At 34.1% G+C, this 22405-nt stretch overlaps 1 protein-coding gene across 1 annotated transcript; it reads left to right on the plus strand.

Moving 5' to 3' along the window:
- The first annotated feature begins 20156 nt into the window (after positions 1-20156).
- Positions 20157-21793, plus strand: LOC148172190 (uncharacterized). Its single transcript, XM_088038861.1, has 4 exons — positions 20157-20669; positions 20721-21032; positions 21088-21232; positions 21622-21793. The coding sequence occupies exons 1-4, from the start codon at positions 20259-20261 to the stop codon at positions 21717-21719; spliced, it is 966 nt and encodes a 321-aa protein (XP_087894987.1). The 5' UTR covers positions 20157-20258; the 3' UTR covers positions 21720-21793.
- Positions 21794-22405: the final 612 nt, after the last annotated feature.

Here is a 22405-nt window from a genome sequence, read left to right on the forward strand (position 1 = left end):
AAAATTCTTAAAGAAAACCCCATATTTCGATGCAAGACGACGATTTCTCGCCGATTTTCGTGGTTTTCTGGCTTGAATTCGCAAAGAAGAGCACGAAATCTACAAAATCATGACTTTTTACCAAGATTCAACGGCTGAATTGCAAGAAAACAGCAGAATTCTGCACGAAATCATCAAAATTCTTACAGAAAACCGCATATTTCGATGCAAAACGATTATTTCTCGCCGATTTTCGTTGTTTTCTGGCTTGAATTCGCAAAGAAAAACACGAAATCTACAAAATCATGACTTTTTACCAAGATTCAACTGCTGAATTGCAAGTAAACAGCAGAATTCTGCACGAAATCATCAAAATTCTTACAGAAAACCGCATATTTCGATGCAAAACGACGATTTCTCGCCGATTTTCGTTATTTTCTGGCTTGAATTCGCAAAGAAGAGCACGAAATCTACAAAATCATGACTTTTTACCAAGATTCAACAGCTGAATTGCAAGAAAACCGCAGAATTCTGCACGAAATCATCAAAATTCTTACAGAAAACCGCATTTTTCGATGCAAATCGACGATTTCTCGCCGATTTTCGTTGTTTTCTGGCTTGAATTCGCAAAGAAGAGCACGAAATCTACAAAATCATGACTTTTTACCAAGATTCAACGGCTGAATTGCAAGAAAACAGCAGAATTCTGCACGAAATCATCAAAATTCTTACAGAAAACCGCATATTTCGATGCAAAACAACGATTTCTCGCCGATTTTCGTTGTTTTCTGGCTTGAATTCGCAAAGAAGAGCACGAAATCTACAAAATCATCACATTTACCAAGATTCTACAGCTGAATTGCAAGAAAACAGCAGAATTCTGCACGAAATCATCAAAATTCTTAGAGAAAACTGCATATTTTGATGCAAAACAACGATTTCTCGCCGATTTTCGTTGTTTTCTATCTTGAATTCGCCAAGAAGAGCACGAAATCCATAAAATCATGACTTTTTACCTAGATTCAACGGCTGAATTGCAAGAAAACAGCAGAATTCTGCACGAAATCATCAAAATTCTTACAGAAAACCGCATATTTCGATGCAAAACGACGATTTCTCGCCGATTTTCGTTGTTTTCTGGCTTGAATTCGCAAAGAAGAGCACGAAATCTACAAAATCATCACTTTTTACCAAGACTCAACGGCTGAATTGCAAGAAAACAGCAGAATTCTGCACGAAATCATCAAAATTCTTAAAGAAAACCGCATATTTCGATGCAAAACGACGATTTCTCGCCGATTTTCGTTGTTTTCTGGCTTGAATTCGCAAAGAAGAGCACGAAATCTACAAAATCATCACTTTTACCAAGATTCTACGGCTGAATTGCAAGAAAACAGCAGAATTCTGCACGAAATCATCAAAATTCTAACAGAAAACCGCATATTTCGATGCAAAACGACGATTTATCGCCGATTTTCGTTGTTTTCTGGCTTGAATTCGCAAAGAAGAGCACGAAATCTACAAAATCATGACTTTTTACCAAGATTCAACGGCTGAATTGCAAGAAAACAGCAGAATTCTGCACGAAATCATCAAAATTCTTAGAGAAAACTGCATATTTCGATGCAAAACAACGATTTCTCGCCGATTTTCGTTGTTTTCTATCTTGAATTCGCCAAGAAGAGCACGAAATCTACAAAATCACGACTTTTTACCTAGATTCAACGGCTGAATTGCAAGAAAACAGCAGAATTCTGCACGAAATCATCAAAATTCTTACAGAAAACCGCATATTTCGATGCAAAACGACGATTTCTCGCCGATTTTCGTCGTTTTCTGGCATGAATTTGCAAAGAAGAGCACGAAATCTACAAAATCATGACTTTTTACCAAGATTCAACGGCTGAATTGCAAGAAAACAGCAGAATTCTGCACGAAATCATCAAAATTCTTAGAGAAAACCGCATATTTCGATGCAAAACGACGATTTCTCGCTGATTTTCGTTGTTTTCTATCTTGAATTCGCAAAGAAGAGCACGGAATCTACAAAATCATGATTTTTACGAAGATTCAACGGCTGAATTGCAAGAAAACAGCAGAATTCTGCACGAAATCATCAAAATTCTTACAGAAAACCGCATATTTCGATGCAAAACGACGATTTCTCGCCGATTTTCGTTGTTTTCTGGCTTGAATTCGCAAAGAAGAGCACGAAATCTACAAAATCATGACTTTTTACCAAGATTCAACGGCTGAATTGCAAGAAAACAGCAGAATTCTGCACGAAATCATCAAAATTCTTACAGAAAACCGCATTTTTCGATGCAAAACGACGATTTCTCGCCGATTTTCGTTGTTTTCTGGCTTGAAATAGCAAAGAAAAGCACGAAATCTACAAAATCATGACTTTTTACCAAGATTCAACGGCTGAATTGCAAGAAAACAGCAAAATTCTGCACGAAATCATCAAAATTCATACAGAAAACCGCATATTTCGATGCAAAACGACGATTTCTCGCCGATTTTCGTTGTTTTCTGGCTTGAATTCGCAAAGAAGCGCACGAAAGCTACAAAATCATGACTTTTTACCAAGATTCAACGGCTGAATTGTAAGAAAACAGCAGAATTCTGCACGAAATCATCAAAATTCTTAGAGAAAACTGCATATTTCGATGCAAAACAACGATTTCTCGCCGATTTTCGTCGTTTTCTATCTTGAATTCGCCAAGAAGAGCACGAAATCTACAAAATCATCACTTTTTACCAAGATTCAACGGCTGAATTGCAAGAAAACAGCAGAATTCTGCACGAAATCATCAAAATTCTTAGAGAAAACCGCATATTTCGATGCAAAACGACGATTTCTCGCCGATTTTCGTGATTTTCTGGCTTGAATTCGCAAAAAAGAGCACGAAATCTACAAAATCATGACTTTTTACCAAGATTCAACGGCTGAATTGCAAGAAAACAGCAGAATTCTGCACGAAATCATCAAAATTCTTACAGAAAACCGCATATTTCGATGCAAAACGACGATTTCTCGCCGATTTTCGTTGTTTTCTGGCTTGAATTTGCAAAGAAGAGCACGAAATCTACAAAATCATGACTTTTTACCAAGATTCAACTGCTGAATTGCAAGAAAACAGCAGAATTCTGCACGAAATCATCAAAATTCTTACAGAAAACCGCATATTTCGATGCAAAACAACGATTTCTCGCCGATTTTCGTTGTTTTCTGGCTTGAATTCGCAAAGAAGAGCACGAAATCTACAAAATCATCACATTTACCAAGATTCTACGGCTGAATTGCAAGAAAACAGCAGAATTCTGCACGAAATCATCAAAATTCTTAGAGAAAACTGCATATTTTGATGCAAAACAACGATTTCTCGCCGATTTTCGTTGTTTTCTATCTTGAATTCGCCAAGAAGAGCACGAAATCTATAAAATCATGACTTTTTACCTAGATTCAACGGCTGAATTGCAAGAAAACAGCAGAATTCTGCACGAAATCATCAAAATTCTTACAGAAAACCGCATATTTCGATGCAAAACGACGATTTCTCGCCGATTTTCGTTGTTTTCTGGCTTGAATTCGCAAAGAAGAGCACGAAATCTACAAAATCATGACTTTTTACCAAGATTCAACGGCTGAATTGCAAGAAAACAGCAGAATTCTGCACGAAATCATCAAAATTTTTACAGAAAACCGCATATTTCGATGCAAAACGACGATTTCTTGCCGATTTTCGTTGTTTTCTGGCATGAATTTGCAAAGAAGAGCACGAAATCTACAAAATCATGATTTTTTACCAAGATTCAACGGCTGAATTGCAAGAAAACAGCAGAATTCTGCACGAAATCATCAAAATTCTTAGAGAAAACCGCATATTTCGATGCAAAACGACGATTTCTCGCTGATTTTCGTTGTTTTCTATCTTGAATTCGCAAAGAAGAGCACGAAATCTACAAAATCATGACTTTTTACCAAGATTCAACGGCTGAATTGCAAGAAAACAGCAGAATTCTGCACGAAATCATCAAAATTCTTACAGAAAACCGCATATTTCGATGCAAAACGACGATTTTTTGCCGATTTTCGTTGTTTTCTGGCATGAATTTGCAAAGAAGAGCACGAAATCTACAAAATCATGACTTTTTACCAAGATTCAACGGCTGAATTGCAAGTAAACAGCAGAATTCTGCACGAAATCGTCAAAAATATTAGAGAAAACCGCATATTTCGATGCAAAACGACGATTTCTCGCCGATTTTCGTTGTTTTCTGGCTTGAATTCGCAAAGAAGAGCACGAAATCTACAAAATCATCACTTTTTACCAAGATTCAACGGCTGAATTGCAAGAAACAGCAGAATTCTGCACGAAATCATCAAAATTCTTAAAGAAAACCGCATATTTCGATGCAAAACGACGATTTCTCGCCGATTTTCGTTGTTTTCTGGCTTGAATTCGCAAAAAAGAGCAGGAAATCTACAATATCATCACTTTTTACCAAAAGTCAACGGCTGAATTGCAAGAAAACAGCAGAATTCTGCACGAAATCATCAAAATTCTTAGAGAAAACCGCATATTTCGATGCAAAACGACGATTTCTCGCTGATTTTCGTTGTTTTCTATCTTGAATTCGCAAAGAAGAGCACGAAATCTACAAAATCATGACTTTTTACCAAGATTCAACGGCTGAATTGCAAGAAAACAGCAGAATTCTGCACGAAATCATCAAAATTCTTACAGAAAACCGCATTTTTCGATGCAAAACGACGATTTCTCGCCGATTTTCGTTGTTTTCTGGCTTGAATTCGCAAAGAAGAGCACGAAATTTACAAAATCATGACTTTTTACCAAGATTCAACGGCTGAATTGCAAGAAAACAGCAAAATTCTGCACGAAAATTCTGCACGAAATCATCAAAATTCATACAGAAAACCGCATATTTCGATGCAAAACAACGATTTCTAGCCGATTTTCGTTGTTTTCTGGCTTGAATTCGCAAAGAAGAGCACGAAATCTACAAAATCATCACTTTTTACCAAGATTCTACGGCTGAATTGCAAGAAAACAGCAGAATTCTGCACGAAATCATCAATATTCTTACAGAAAACCGCATATTTCGATGCAAAACGACGATTTCTCGCCGATTTTCGTTGTTTTCTGGCTTGAATTCGCAAAGAAGAGCACGAAATCTACAAAATCATCACTTTTTACCAAGATTCTACGGCTGAATTGCAAGAAAACAGCAGAATTCTGCACGAAATCATCAAAATTCTTACAGAAAACCGCATATTTCGATGCAAAACGACGATTTCTCGCCGATTTTCGTTGTTTTCTGGCTTGAATTCGCAAAGAAGAGCACGAAAGCTACAAAATCATGACTTTTTACCAAGATTCAACGGCTGAATTGTAAGAAAACAGCAGAATTCTGCACGAAATCATCAAAATTCTTAGAGAAAACTGCATATTTCGATGCAAAACAACGATTTCTCGCCGATTTTCGTCGTTTTCTATCTTGAATTCGCCAAGAAGAGCACGAAATCTACAAAATCATGACTTTTTACCAAGATTCAACGGCTTAATGCAAGAAAACAGCAGAATTCCGCACGAAATCGTCAAAATTCTTAGAGAAAACCGCATATTTCGATGCAAAACGACGATTTCTCGCCGATTTTCGTTGTTTTCTGGCTTGAATTCGCAAAGAAGAGCACGAAATCTACAAAATCATCACTTTTTACCAAGATTCAACGGCTGAATTGCAAGAAAACAGCAGAATTCTGCACGAAATCATCAAAATTCTTAGAGAAAACCGCATATTTCGATGCAAAACGACGATTTCTCGCCGATTTTCGTGATTTTCTGGCTTGAAGTCGCAAAAAAGAGCACGAAATCTACAAAATCATGACTTTTTACCAAGATTCAACGGCTGAATTGCAAGAAAACAGCAGAATTCTGCACGAAATCATCAAAATTCTTACAGAAAACCGCATATTTCGATGCAAATCGATTATTTCTCGCCGATTTTCATTGTTTTCTGGCTTGAATTCGCAAAGAAGAGCACAAAATCTACAAAATCATAACTTTTTACCAAGATTCAACGGCTGAATTGCAAGAAAACAGCAGAATTCTGCACGAAATCATCAAAATTCTTACAGAAAACCGCATATTTCGATGCAAAACGACGATTTCTCGCCGATTTTCGTTGTTTTCTGGCTTGAATTCGCAAAGAAGAGCACGAAATCTACAAAATCAGGACTTTTTACCAAGATTCAACTGCTGAATTGCAAGAAAACAGCAGAATTCTGCACGAAATCATCAAAATTCTTACAGAAAACCGCATATTCCGATGCAAAACGACGATTTCTCGCCGATTTTCGTGGTTTTCTGGCTTGAATTCGCAAAGAAGAGCACGAAATCTACAAAATCATGACTTTTTACCAAGATTCAACGGCTGAATTGCAAGAAAACAGCAGAATTCTGCACGAAATCATCAAAATTTTTAGAGAAAACTGCATATTTCGATGCAAAACAACGATTTCTCGCCGATTTTCGTTGTTTTCTATCTTGAATTCGCCAAGAAGAGCACGAAATCTACAAAATCATGACTTTTTACCTAGATTCAACGGCTGAATTGCAAGAAAACAGCAGAATTCTGCACGAAATCATCAAAATTCTTACAGAAAACCGCATATTTCGATGCAAAACAACGATTTCTCGCCGATTTTCGTTGTTTTCTATCTTGAATTCGCCAAGAAGAGCACGAAATCTATAAAATCATGACTTTTTACCTAGATTCAACGGCTGAATTGCAAGAAAACAGCAGAATTCTGCACGAAATCATCAAAATTCTTACAGAAAACCGCATATTTCGATGCAAAACGACGATTTCTCGCCGATTTTCGTTGTTTTCTGGCTTGAATTCGCAAAGAAGAGCACGAAATCTACAAAATCATGACTTTTTACCAAGATTCAACGGCTGAATTGCAAGAAAACAGCAGAATTCTGCACGAAATCATCAAAATTCTTACAGAAAACCGCATGTTTCGATGCAAAACGACGATTTCTCGCCGATTTTCGTTGTTTTCTGGCATGAATTTGCAAAGAAGAGCACGAAATCTACAAAATCATGACTTTTTACCAAGATTCAACGGCTGAATTGCAAGAAAACAGCAGAATTCTGCACGAAATCATCGAAATTCTTAGAGAAAACCGCATATTTCGATGCAAAACGACGATTTCTCGCTGATTTTCGTTGTTTTCTATCTTGAATTCGCAAAGAAGAGCACGAAATCTACAAAATCATGATTTTTTACCAAGATTCAACGGCTGAATTGCAAGTAAACAGCAGAATTCTGCACGAAATCGTCAAAATTCTTAGAGAAAACCGCATATTTCGATGCAAAACGACGATTTCTCGCCGATTTTCGTTGTTTTCTGGCTTGAATTTGCAAAGAAGAGCATGAAATCTACAAAATCATCACTTTTTACCAAGATTCAACGGCTGAATTGCAAGAAAACAGCAGAATTCTGCACGAAATCATCAAAATTCTTACAGAAAACCGCATATTTCGATGCAAAACGACGATTTCTCGCCGATTTTCGTTGTTTTCTGGCTTGAATTTGCAAGGAAGAGCACGAAATCTACAAAATCATCACTTTTTACCAAGATTCAACGGCTGAATTGCAAGAAAACAGCAGAATTCTGCACGAAATCATCAGAATTCTTAAAGAAAACCGCATATTTCAATGCAAAACGACGATTTCTCGCCGATTTTCGTTGTTTTCTGGCTTGAATTCGCAAAGAAGAGCACGAAATCTACAAAATCATGACTTTTTACCAAGATTCAACGGCTGAATTGCAAGAAAACAGCAGAATTCTGCACGAAATCATCAAAATTCTTAGAGAAAACTGCATATTTCGATGCAAAACAACGATTTCACGCCGATTTTCGTTGTTTTCTATCTTGAATTCGCAAAGAAGAGCACGAAATCTACAAAATCATGACTTTTTACCAAGATTCAACGGCTGAATTGCAAGAAAACAGCAAAATTCTGCACGAAATCATCAAAATTCATACAGAAAACCGCATATTTCGATGCAAAACAACGATTTCTCGCCGATTTTCGTTGTTTTCTGGCTTGAATTCGCAAAGAAGAGCACGAAATCTACAAAATCATCACTTTTTACCAAGATTCTACGGCTGAATTGCAAGAAAACAGCAGAATTCTGCACGAAATCATCAATATTCTTACAGAAAACCGCATATTTCGATGCAAAACAACGATTTCTCGCCGATTTTCGTTGTTTTCTGGCTTGAATTCGCAAAGAAGAGCACGAAATCTACAAAATCATCACTTTTTACCAAGATTCTACGGCTGAATTGCAAGAAAACAGCAGAATTCTGCACGAAATCATCAAAATTCTTACAGAAAACCGCATATTTCGATGCAAAACAACGATTTCTTGCCGATTTTCGTTGTTTTCTGGCTTGAATTCGCAAAGAAGAGCACGAAATCTACAAAATCATCACTTTTTACCAAGATTCTACGGCTGAATTGCAAGAAAACAGCAGAATTCTGCACGAAATCATCAAAATTCTTACAGAAAACCGCATATTTCGATGCAAAACGACGATTTCTCGCCGATTTTCGTTGTTTTCTGGCTTGAATTCGCAAAGAAGAGCACGAAAGCTACAAAATCATGACTTTTTACCAAGATTCAACGGCTGAATTGTAAGAAAACAGCAGAATTCTGCACGAAATCATCAAAATTCTTAGAGAAAACTGCATATTTCGATGCAAAACAACGATTTCTCGCCGATTTTCGTCGTTTTCTATCTTGAATTCGCCAAGAAGAGCACGAAATCTACAAAATCATGACTTTTTACCAAGATTCAACGGCTTAATGCAAGAAAACAGCAGAATTCCGCACGAAATCGTCAAAATTCTTAGAGAAAACCGCATATTTCGATGCAAAACGACGATTTCTCGCCGATTTTCGTTGTTTTCTGGCTTGAATTCGCAAAGAAGAGCATGAAATCTACAAAATCATCACTTTTTACCAAGATTCAACGGCTGAATTGCAAGAAAACAGCAGAATTTTGCACGAAATCATCAAAATTCTTCGAGAAAACCGCATATTTCGATGCAAAACGACGATTTCTCGCCGATTTTCGTGATTTTCTGGCTTGAATTCGCAAAAAAGAGCACGAAATCTACAAAATCATGACTTTTTACCAAGATTCAACGGCTGAATTGCAAGAAAACAGCAGAATTCTGCACGAAATCATCAAAATTCTTACAGAAAACCGCATATTTCGATGCAAATCGATTATTTCTCGCCGATTTTCATTGTTTTCTGGCTTGAATTCGCAAAGAAGAGCACAAAATCTACAAAATCATGACTTTTTACCAAGATTCAACGGCTGAATTGCAAGAAAACAGCAGAATTCTGCACGAAATCATCAAAATTCTTACAGAAAACCGCATATTTCGATGCAAAACGACGATTTCTCGCCGATTTTCGTTGTTTTCTGGCTTGAATTCGCAAAGAAGAGCACGAAATCTACAAAATCATGACTTTTTACCAAGATTCAACTGCTGAATTGCAAGAAAACAGCAGAATTCTGCACGAAATCATCAAAATTCTTACAGAAAACCGCATATTCCGATGCAAAACGACGATTTCTCGCCGATTTTCGTGGTTTTCTGGCTTGAATTCGCAAAGAAGAGCACAAAATCTACAAAATCATGACTTTTTACCAAGATTCAACGGCTGAATTGCAAGAAAACAGCAGAATTCTGCACGAAATCATCAAAATTCTTAGAGAAAACCGCATATTTCGATGCAAAACGACGATTTCTCGCCGATTTTCGTGGTTTTCTGGCTTGAATTCGCAAAGAAGAGCACGAAATCTATAAAATCATGACTTTTTACCTAGATTCAACAGCTGAATTGCAAGAAAACAGCAGAATTCTGCACGAAATCATCAAAATTCTTACAGAAAACCGCATATTTCGATGCAAAACGACGATTTCTCGCCGATTTTCGTTGTTTTCTGGCTTGAATTCGCAAAGAAGAGCACGAAATCTACAAAATCATGACTTTTTACCAAGATTCAACGGCTGAATTGCAAGAAAACAGCAGAATTCTGCACGAAATCATCAAAATTCTTACAGAAAACCGCATATTTCGATGCAAAACGACGATTTCTCGCCGATTTTCGTTGTTTTCTGGCATGAATTTGCAAAGAAGAGCACGAAATCTACAAAATCATGACTTTTTACCAAGATTCAACGGCTGAATTGCAAGAAAACAGCAGAATTCTGCACGAAATCATCAAAATTCTTAGAGAAAACCGCATATTTCGATGCAAAACGACGATTTCTCGCTGATTTTCGTTGTTTTCTATCTTGAATTCGCAAAGAAGAGCACGAAATCTACAAAATCATGATTTTTTAACAAGATTCAACGGCTGAATTGCAAGTAAACAGCAGAATTCTGCACGAAATCGTCAAAATTCTTAGAGAAAACCGCATATTTCGATGCAAAACGACGATTTCTCGCCGATTTTCGTTGTTTTCTGGCTTGAATTTGCAAAGAAGAGCACGAAATCTACAAAATCATCACTTTTTACCAAGATTCAACGGCTGAATTGCAAGAAAACAGCAGAATTCTGCACGAAATCATCAAAATTCTTACAGAAAACCGCATATTTCGATGCAAAACGACGATTTCTCGCCGATTTTCGTTGTTTTCTGGCTTGAATTCGCAAAGAAGAGCACGAAATCTACAAAATCATCACTTTTTACCAAGATTCAACGGCTGAATTGCAAGAAAACAGCAGAATTCTGCACGAAATCATCAGAATTCTTAAAGAAAACCGCATATTTCGATGCAAAACGACGATTTCTCGCCGATTTTCGTTGTTTTCTGGCTTGAATTCGCAAAGAAGAGCACGAAATCTACAAAATCATGACTTTTTACCAAGATTCAACGGCTGAATTGCAAGAAAACAGCAGAATTCTGCACGAAATCATCAAAATTCTTAGAGAAAACTGCATATTTCGATGCAAAACAACGATTTCTCGCCGATTTTCGTTGTTTTCTATCTTGAATTCGCCAAGAAGAGCACGAAATCTACAAAATCATGACTTTTTACCTAGATTCAACGGCTGAATTGCAAGAAAACAGCAGAATTCTGCACGAAATCATCAAAATTCTTAGAGAAAACTCCATATTTCGAAGCAAAACAACGATTTCTCGCCGATTTTCGTTGTTTTCTGTCTTGAATTCGCCAAGAAGAGCACGAAATCTACAAAAACATGACTTTTTACCAAGATTTAACGGCTGAATTGCAAGAAAACAGCAGAATTCTGCACGAAATCGTCAAAATTCTTAGAGAAAACCGCATATTTCGATGCAAAACGACGATTTCTCGCCGATTTTCGTTGTTTTCTGGCTTGACTTCGCAAAGAAGAGCACGAAATCTACAAAATCATCACTTTTTACCAAGATTCAACGGCTGAATTGCAAGAAAACAGCAGAATTCTGCACGAAATCATCAAAATTCTTACAGAAAACCGCATATTTCGATGCAAAACGACGATTTCTCGGCGATTTTCGTTGTTTTCTGGCATGAATTTGCAAAGAAGAGCACGAAAGTAGTGATACAAAGCCGGTTCTAGACCGGAAGTCGTAATCTCGAGCGCCCGTCCGGTGATGTATTGCTGGTCATCTACCAATCAGGCGCACAGATGGTGTCGGCGGCTCTTCCGGCGTATTGCTGGTCATCTGCCAATCAGGTGGCGGGTGATTTAAAAATTTGACAGATGGCGGTGGGAATTTGACAGCTGGTGGCGGGAAATTGAAATGTGTAGCCGGTTGGAGGCGCCGCGAGCCGATAAACAGTTCAATTTGCGCGTGCGCGGCTAAACGGCGGGAAATTTAAAAATTTGACAGATGGCGGTGGAAATTTGACAGCTGGCGGCGGGAAATTTGAATTGACAGATGGCTGTAAATTTGACATTTGATCGTTCAAGATGGCGTCTTTAATTGTGACAGCTGGTAGAGGATCAAGATGGCGGTGACGGTTTGGGTGACAATCATAGAGGGCGCTAGAGAGAGAGCAAAAAATTCAAAAAAATTTGAGTGCGGTTCTCGGAAAAAATTGCAATTTCTCGGAAAAAAATATTATAATTTCTCGGAAAAAACATGTAAAATAGTTCGTTATTTGGGTGTGGTCATTTGGTCTGATTTCCGCGTTTCTCGGAATAACCGCAAACATTGATAACAGACCAAACTAGATGTTTTCAAACAAGACAAAAATTTAAAATAGTTCGCAGGGTATAAACAAGGTGTTTGAGATTTTCAGTCGCTGCTTGTATTTTTTATGAGACTTTTGGTGGGTCGTATGTACGATTTTCTGTAGCGGGATATTTAAAAATGGTGGAGTGCACGCCATCTATCCATCGTGGTGTGGTAGAAATCTGTATTATCGATTAAAAAATTTTCTGGAAATATGTAAAAAGTGTATGGGCAATGACACTATTATAGCGATCGAGTACCTATATAATAATAAATTAATGAAAAAAAAAAATTCTGCAGGTCGTCTAATGTATGCAGGAATCTGGAATCAGGAATCAACATTAGTAGATGTCATATTTTTAGCGCAAATTTTAAATTCGATAAGAGGTGTGTGAGTGGGTGGTGCGTGCAAATATAAATCCAATTGAACTTCCGTAATTTACAAGTATTCAAAATGAATACGCAAACAAAAGAAGAAGTCAAATCAATTATTAGAAACCGATGGCCCAATCGTAAATTTGTAAGTTTATGATCTTTATATAATATATTTATGTTTTATTTTAACCTATCTTTATCAGTTTGACTTGGTGTCTCTTGAAAAACTCCCTGAAGATGCTGAAATTCTCAACATATCAGGGTGTGAACTAGGCAGTGTAGGTTGTATAAACAATACATGGGGCCTACATATTTACCATAAGGTGAGTTCCTTTTTTCATATGTTTTCAATTCAAGGAATTTATTTTTGAATATCTTCACAGTATCCTGAGACAATTCGAAGGCGTGGAAGACCACGGAAAAGGAAGCCTTCTTTTCAATTTATTGCTTTGTAAATATATTATATACAAATAAAATTAAATAAAAGTATAAAGTTTTATTTATTATTCAAAATAAAGGGCGCGCAATATAAGCAATAAAGAATTACTTAACTAATTACATATATGAAAAGCGTGTTTGGCGTTTTTAGGTAAGGAGTCGTCGTAAATAGCCTGTTCAGAATACGATTTTTCTACATTTCATAATTTGAATTTAAATTCGAATCTAACGAATAAATTGTGTTAAATCAATCTTTATGCGGTAAATGATGTTAATATAGATGTTAGTGTTAAAATCAAGACATTGATATTATTACCTCTATTTTTGTGCTTCAACTTCCTCGACTGTGGCATGTATGAATTTGCTCCTGCTGATATTTTAACGAATTTGTCGATTGAGAGAGTTAGAAATAAAATTGAATCAAGTTGCCATCCACTTCCAGACGATTCAAAATTGCATGTCTGCGAATGAAAAAATCGGGTTCGAGAGACCTCAATTTACCCTCAGAAAGGTAAAAGATACTTCGGGAATGCTTTTCCAACAAAAATCTTCACAAAATCACAATGCCAGTTGGCTATAACAGATGTCAGATTAATTACGACGTAATTTAAAATTTGTTTAAGAAACAACAAAAAGGGGACCAGAGGGTTAAAGGAGCTCTATGATTTGAATTCCAAGGTACAGAGTAGTTGTAGTAATTTAAATATTATTTTTAAAGTGCAATCAACCAAGTTAGTGACTTTCGAATCGATTCTTAAGGTTGATATTGAAGCCGCAAGTGGTTTTCCTGCAGATACGAAAGCATATTGCATTCACCGCAAACGTTGATATTTCTAATTTTATCATTTTAATTATGAATTTGTATTAATTAAGCTTGTAGAAGGTGACAAAAGTGTTCGAAACACAAATTTTATTTCTTATAAATTTTATTATTACATATCCAATTATATAAATAATGTGCATTATTGGCGCTACAAATACATAGTTTTTTATTTCCTGAAGCATATTCATGATACATGCAGAACGGAATGGCCTTTGGAAATTTCTCTATGCATTGAATTGTGGTGTTGACGTCTTTTTCTATATTAATAATTTCAGGAGACCATGTAATGGTGTCGGTGTGATATTTGAAGTAGTCTTTTAAGAAAATTACATTCATTCTTCCTTTAACGTAGATCACATCGACCCGCTCACCATGTTCGGAATCGAAATGATATCCTAAAATGTTGTCGATTTCTTGGTATGGAATTATTCCTGAAGTGTATCGTATCATGTGATGCGATTTTTCTAAATAGTTGACTTGTCGACGCGATTCTGGATCAAGTGATTGGTACGGTGTTGGAGACTTGAAAAAGTAATGGCTGATCTGTTTTCCGTCGAACAGTGTAAGCTCTTTCGGAATAAATTCAGGAATACAAAATCCTTGGATGTCACACACGATAATCTTCATTATTAATTATTTCGTAGAGAGCTGAGGAAATCACCAACACATCAATATTATCAGCTAGCTAGCTAGCTAACAACTAACTTCTTTTTCTTCTAGATGACAAATAAAGTACCTATTGATAATGATTATGATTGGTCTAAATTTATTCCTACTACATACCTAATAAGATCTAATTTAATCACCATCATTCTTACGGGAGTCGTCGCAGTAAATTGATGGTCTTCTTTTTCTTTTTACATTTTTTGCATTTGGTTTTAAATCTCCATTTGATGGGGGGAATAATCACTTTTAGTTTATTATACAAAAGATGTATTTTTTTTATTTCACTCATTACACTATAAAATGAAATTTTTTTATCGATGTATCTGTTGCACGTAAGAATAAGATCGATATAAAATTTATAGATGACACTTTTCTCGATGTTGGTGTTGATGGTGATGTTGTTGTTGTTGTTGTTGTTGTTGATGATGATGATGTTATCATTATTTTTTTGAAGAAAATCGGAAAACGAACAATACGCATCATTCTCAATGTTACTTATTGAAATTTTGATTGCATCTTCACAACAAAATTGATCCATTTTCAGAAACACTCTTCGACACTTTATTCATTCTATACGTAGAAACACTGACTGATTTTTGTCTTAATATGATCTTTCATATAGTTTCCTCTTTCGACAATGCTCTATCTCTTTTTCGCATACGTAATGAGACTGATCCAAAATTTATGATGAAAAATAGTGTGACAGCTCATATATTTGAGAGTTGCAACCTTTGAAATAAGATCAAGATTTTTTTGTACCAAAATTTTTATTCAAATACATATTGTATAATATTTATTGTCATCAAAAATGGTAAAAATAATAATCTTTATATGAAAACTGATAGTAAAAAAGAGGGAGAAATGTTATATAAATGATCTTCCATAAATCAAATTAAATCAAATTATTTGTGTGTGTGTTGCTATGAACAATAACAGTAGTGATACTAGCAGTAGTAGCAATAACGGTAGCAGCAGCAGCAGTAATCGTTGTAGTGAAGTGATTAGACAGAAAAAGTTATTACAAGAAATTTTGTATTTTGAAGAAACCAAAATTTATCTACTGGATAAAATTAAATTTCAATTGATTAATTTATCTTCGATTGATTTATTTCAAATTTACAACCAGTTACCAGCAATTTTTAAAGAAGATTCCGATATCAAAAATCATTTACCCTGTTTGGAACATTACTATTGTGACAACGACTACAACGAGAACGTCGATGTAATTGACGGACGACCACCCTCTTTAGAAAATTGCCCCAGGTGTATTGACATCAAACGAAACCATCATCATCATCATCATCATCATCATCATCATCATCAACAACAACATCATAAAACACAATAAGAAGATGATGAATATATATGTATTATTTGTTGTATTAATTAACAACATTCTACATGTACAACGTACTTCGGATATAATTGAATGTTATATCTCCATTAGTGATAATTTTAACGATACATGGCCTGATAATTGGATGATGATGAAAAATATGGGGCGAGATTTTCAACTTTCAATTTTTCAAGATGAAGAAAATAATTTCGATTACGATTCATCGATATCGGCAACAGAGACGACGACGACGATGCCACCAACAATAACGAGTATGATGACATCATCAAATCGAACAATATTTTATAAATTAAGATTTGTTTTTCAAAATCGATCTTATTTCGATTCTGATTGGATTAAATTATCAAATTCGTTATTTATTCCACCAACACAATTATCACAGTCAGCGGAAGTACCAATAACTACGTCTTCAATTTCAATAATAAAACCATCAGAACCGTCAATGAATTTTTCATCTGTATGGAATAATGTTGTAAATAATATTTTTAATGAATTTGATGAAAAAGTAAAATTAGCAAAATGCAAACATTACAATGATTTCTTGTTAGTTATATCGATTATTGAAATGTCTCTAATCGTACTACTTTCAGGCTTACTTACATTTACATACAATAAATTAAATAGAAATCAAATTGTACAATATGAATTGTAGTAATACATAGGTGCCTACAGCTTCTATTGTAATGATAAATATGTTTGTACTATGTAATTATAAATACATATGTATTTGATTTCAATATAGATATATAAAAACGTAACTACGATTTTTTTCTTAGTTAAACACTTCATCTTTACGAATAAATAATGATGAAAACGACTTTGTTATTAGTTTTGTGGTTATGTTTAAATCGCATGATAATTTATGGGAATTATCTCAACAGTAATAGTGAAGATGAAAAGAAAATTGTAGTTCATTATTTGTATAAATATGGGTATCTTTTCGGTGATAGTACTGACGAATCATCATCATCATTATCATCATCAGACTCCTTATCATTATTAGAAAATAATAACGAAAAAATAAGATCTGCTTTATTTGAATTTCAAGAATTCTACAGCTTAAATTCGACTGGAGAGATTGATAACGAAACATTAAAATTTATCGAACGTCCTCGTTGTGGTATACCGGATACCTTATCGGATTTTAATGTAAAGAAAGATAAAATATGGCATCACATGAACCTCACGTGGCGTGCATATATGAGAGATGAAAAAATTAAAAAAATTATTCGTGAAGCATTTCAAATTTGGGAGCAAAATACCAATTTTAAGTTTATCGAAGAGAATTTCAGCAGATTTCCAAATATTTTTATTACATTCGCCAACGGTGTGCATTCTTATTTCATACATCGAAGACCCTGCTCTAGTAAATTAGATGGAGAAGGAGGAGTTTTAGCACATGCTGATTATCCTAATCATTCAAATGTATCGGAAGTGCATATTGATTCAGCGGAAAGATGGAATTTTTACGATAACCCAAACGAAAATGATTTAGATTTTTTGTCTGTTATTCTTCACGAAATCGGACATACCTTAAGATTACAACATTCATATATAAATTCATCTATTATGTATGCTTATTATCAACATGGTAAAAAATCTTTAGATACTGATGATATACGAGCAATTGAAAATTTATATGGAACATATTTGCCTACTACCAAAAGCATTAACCAGAAGAATGAAAATACTTTTCCAACTACTGCTACAACAACAACCACAACTACTACTACTACAGCTACCACTAGTATCAGCTCATCTTCATCGAGTTCAGGACAAAATGAAACATATCCGGATTTGTGTAAATTAAATAAAAAAATCAGTACGTTTTTAATTGTAAAAAACCATTTTTATATTTTTTACAAAAAATGGGTATGGTTAATCGAAATTGGAAAAAATTCATATACGAAACCAATGTTAATTACTGATTGGTTGAAATTTCTTCCATTGGATTTTAAGGAAATTTCTGTAATATTTCAATTGCCTTCAAATAATGAAGAAAAAGTAATGATTATTGTAAAAAATCAAATTTATATCGTAAAATTACCTCAATTAACATTATCAAGTAAAAAGAATAACCCGATAACTGTAGAAAAAATGTTTAACATTTCATCACCAATTCGTTCAGCATTAATGATTTATTCTGGTGATGTGATATTATTTCTCGATCATAATAAATTTGTAAACATTAATCCGTGTTCTAATAAAATAAATAGTGTCGGCTTGATATCGGAACGATTTCCAGGCGTTCCTGCACATAAATTATTAGGTGCAATACGATATGTTAACGGAAAAATGTACTTTTTTAATAAAATGAATTTCTTTGAGTTCGATGAATTTTTAAATGCGGTCACACGATCCGCTATCAAAGATTTGTCGATATTCGGAATAAATTGCCCCAATGAAAACATTTTGATTCAAATTAAGAATTTACTATCTCGGCTTGTAACATTCGAAAATAAAGAAGAAGAAGGAGAAGAAATAGAAGATGATAATGAGTAAATTAAAAATTTTAATTATACTTTATTATATTTTTTATAAGTTTTATAAATAAAATGCTAATAAAACTACCGTTTTTTATCAAATTAGTTTAAAGGATTTTGTAAAAATACGAAGTTGTGGTAAAAGTGGTTTCCGTGTTTTATAAAAAACATTCTGTTAGTGGTAATGTTTCCGTCTTATCTGTAGAAAATATTACATCACCAACTCGATCAGTGTTAACGGTTTTTAATAATATGAATTTAATTGTGTTCACCCGATCGAATATTAAAGATTTGTCGATATTCGAAATAAATTGTTCTAATGAAAAACAATTTGATTTAAATTATCCCAATTTGTTAGAATGATGAGTAAATCAGTTTTTAACTTTATTACTGATTAATGAAATATTAAGGAAAACTACAGCTTTTTATCAAATTAGTTCATTGGTTAGGTTTTCCGTTCAATTACGTAATTTATGGTAATCGTGGTTTCCCAGATTTATTAAAAAACGTTCCCTCAGTGGTAAAGTTCAGTGTTTTATATTCTTATATTTCCAGTCGCATCAATTGCAATAAGTCGTGCTGTCGTTTGCTAATCAATCAATCAATTACAGTAAAAATGAGTGGTTCAGCTCCAAAATCGTTGCAAAACTTAACGTTTATACAAATAATAAAATCTTTTCCATTTGGAAATAGCATTGTTAATTTATACAATATTTTACCGACAATTTTATGGTACGATTTTCTCAAATTTTATTGGACTGAAAGACTTGAGAATGATATTATAACCTCCGTTGAAAATGCTGAAAGTGGTACCGAATTTGCTAATTGTCAATGTGAAAATTGTCTTAATCAAAATTATACGTGGGGTGAAAGAGTGAAGTGTGAAAACTTTATGAAATTACTGATATACCAAAACCCTTATTATAATGAATACGGACTACATATTCGAAATATTCAAAGAAACAAGTACATTTGCATAAATTTCGATTTTTATGATGTTACGTTTGGTGATGATGAATACCTCTGTATGTTTGGAGTATGTTTTAAATGTGTGGACCACATAATTTCATTAAACGTTACATCTTATTCAGATTTTAGTATTAAACTAAAAAAAGTTGTTTTACATTATGTCATAAAATCTACTAAATTGTACCAATACGTAGGTGATTCTGGGTCTTGGTGTGGATGGTGCATCAACAAACCATTATTTTCAATACAGTCATTTAAAAGGTGTTGTATTAAATTACATTCGAAAAAATATACATTAGCAAGTACTGTACATATTTCATCGTCTTCTTCCTCTTCTTCGGTGGTTTCGACCGATGATGAAATATTTTAATTTTAGAACCAATCAAATTTACGCTTTTGCTTATCATTTTTGTGTGACGTAATAAATTATTTCATACAAGGAGATCTATTATTCATTTCAGTTTCAGACACTTCATTCTAGTTTTACTGTCCGCGTGCATTACTTAAATCATTAAAATGAATTCCAATCATCATAATACTCTTCAGTCATTAAATGACACCGCTTCATGCACATTGCCCAATCGTGTTCGGGCAAATGAAGACTTAGTAGTTGATCATTCGTATAAAATTATTAATATAAAGTGTATTAAAACAAAATTTGGAAATTCGGTTGTTTGTTCTGTTGATGGAAAAGGTGATCTCTTTTTACCCAAACGTTTGGCGCAAAACTTTTTGGATAATTCCGAGCTTCGAAATTATTTGTTGAGCGGTAAAGGATCAAGTATCATCTTCAGAGGGCAGAAAGACGTTGGTAAGGCAGAAAAGGCCAACGTTTTTGAATTTGAGAAACATGAATAAATCAACGAAACTATCATCATCGTCGTCGTCATCGTCATCATCAGCATCTTCATCAACATCATCTACTAGCATGGATGAACAAATCAAGAACATAGAAAACATGTTGAACAATATTTTTTTGGATTCGAAAGAAAATGTGACCGAAATCAATGAAGAAATTGCAAAGTCAACAAAAGAATGTAAAAACCTATTGTTGAGTTCATCAAAATCTGTCTGGGAAAAACGCAAAAATCAAACAAAATTTATTCAACTCCAATGTTTAAAACATTTACTAGACGTAAAACTACAAGCATTTTCCCATCATCATCATCAACCTCAAGGAAGTGGACTGCAGCAGCACCAGCACCAGCAATCAACATCATCATCAACATCAGCTCCACTACGAAGGTTATCTCTAATCAAAGTAAGTAGTCTTTATTTTAACTAAATTTTGGTATTAATTTCTCCTTTACAGCCATTATTGGCGTTCAAATCGCGCGTTGAGACCTACATTCTCTACAACCATAACCATGTGGAACTTTTCGAGTTGTTGGTTGATTCGATGAATATGATTAAAGATTTGTTACATAAAAAAATTAAACAATTGGGTGCTCTCAAATTTAATTTGGAATTATGTAGCAAATATGTGTTACGGCTGGCGGATGATGATAAAGTCAACGGAGAAAATAAATACTTTACTACTGAAAATAAAATATTTTTGAAAACAACAACGAATGAGAAACTACACTATATTTTGACGCTTTTATTTCGAAATCTCATTGCCCAAGTAAGTACTTACATGTCTTATTATTATTAGTATTAATTTAATTTTTCATTCGCAGACATGTAATTTTGAATCATCTGGAAGTGGATGGCAACTTGATTCAATTTTATTTATAACTCTCTCAATCGACAAATTCGTTAAAATATCAGCAGGATCAAATTCATACATGCCACAGTCGAGGAAGTTGAAGCACAAAAATAGAGGTAATAATATCAATGTCTTGATTTTAACACTAACATCTATATTAACATCATTTACCGCATAAAGATTAATTTAACACAATTTATTCGTTAGATTCGAATTTAAATTCAAATTATGAAATGTAGGTATTGTGAAAAATCGTATTCTGAACAGGCTATTTATTGCTTTATTGTTTATTTCAGCTTTAAAAATGGGCACGACAGAATACATTTAATTCAAATACATCACTTTGCACTTTTAAAATTAATAAAAGCTTTATCACCTTTTGACAATAAACGATTTATTAGTTTGAATAAAATTTATTCACTTTCGTGGGCATCATTATTCAATTTATTCTAATCATCACATTGATGATCATTCTTATGAAATATTGATAATATTTTTCTCACAGATCACTGCAACGATGAGGACGACGACGACGATGACTATAATAAGAAAAAATATAAGCTCCTTACCAAAAAGCGCCAAACACGCTTTTCATATATGTAATTAGTTAAGTAATTCTTTATTGCTTATATTGCACGCCCTTTATTTTGAATAATAAATAAAACTTTATACTTTTATTTAATTTTATTTGTATATAATATATTTACAAAGCAATAAATTGAAAAGAAGGCTTCCTTTTCCGTGGTCTTCCACGCCTTCGAATTGTCTCAGGATACTGTGAAGATATTCAAAAATAAATTCCTTGAATTGAAAATATATGAAAAAAGGAACTCACCTTATGGTAAATATGTAGGCCCCATGTATTGTTTATACAACCTACACTGCCTAGTTCACACCCTGATATATTGAGAATTTCAGCATCTTCAGGGAGTTTTTCAAGAGACACCAAGACAAACTGATAAAGATAGGTTAAAATAAAACATAAATATATTATATAAAGATCATAAACTTACAAATTTAAGATTAGGCCATCGGTTTCTAATAATTGATTTGACTTCTTCTCTTGTTTGCGTATTCATTTTGAATACTTGTAAATTACGGAAGTTCAATTGGATTTATATTTGCACGCACCACCCACTCACACACCTCTTATCGAATTCAAAATTTGCGCTAAAAATATGACATCTACTAATGTTGATCGATTTGCAGATTCCTGCATACATTAGACGACCTGCAGAATTTTTTTTTTTTCATTAATTTATTATTATATAGGTACTCGATCGCTATAA

The sequence above is a fragment of the Gnatocerus cornutus genome, chromosome 6 (assembly GCF_029298725.1).
Source record: "Gnatocerus cornutus isolate USDA-ARS CGAHR chromosome 6, icGnaCorn1.1, whole genome shotgun sequence".
Taxonomy (NCBI): domain Eukaryota; kingdom Metazoa; phylum Arthropoda; class Insecta; order Coleoptera; family Tenebrionidae; genus Gnatocerus; species Gnatocerus cornutus.

What these genes read in the sequence shown, in the direction of transcription:
- LOC148172190 (XM_088038861.1), top strand. Translation starts at nt 20,259, where the DNA reads ATGAATAAATCAACGAAACTATCATCATCGTCGTCGTCATCGTCATCA. An exon ending in GAAGGTTATCTCTAATCAAA is followed by an intron (nt 20,670 to 20,720) that starts GTAAGTAGTCTT and finishes TCTCCTTTACAG; the next exon opens with CCATTATTGGCGTTCAAATC. An exon ending in GTTGAAGCACAAAAATAGAG is followed by an intron (nt 21,233 to 21,621) that starts GTAATAATATCA and finishes TTTTTCTCACAG; the next exon opens with ATCACTGCAACGATGAGGAC.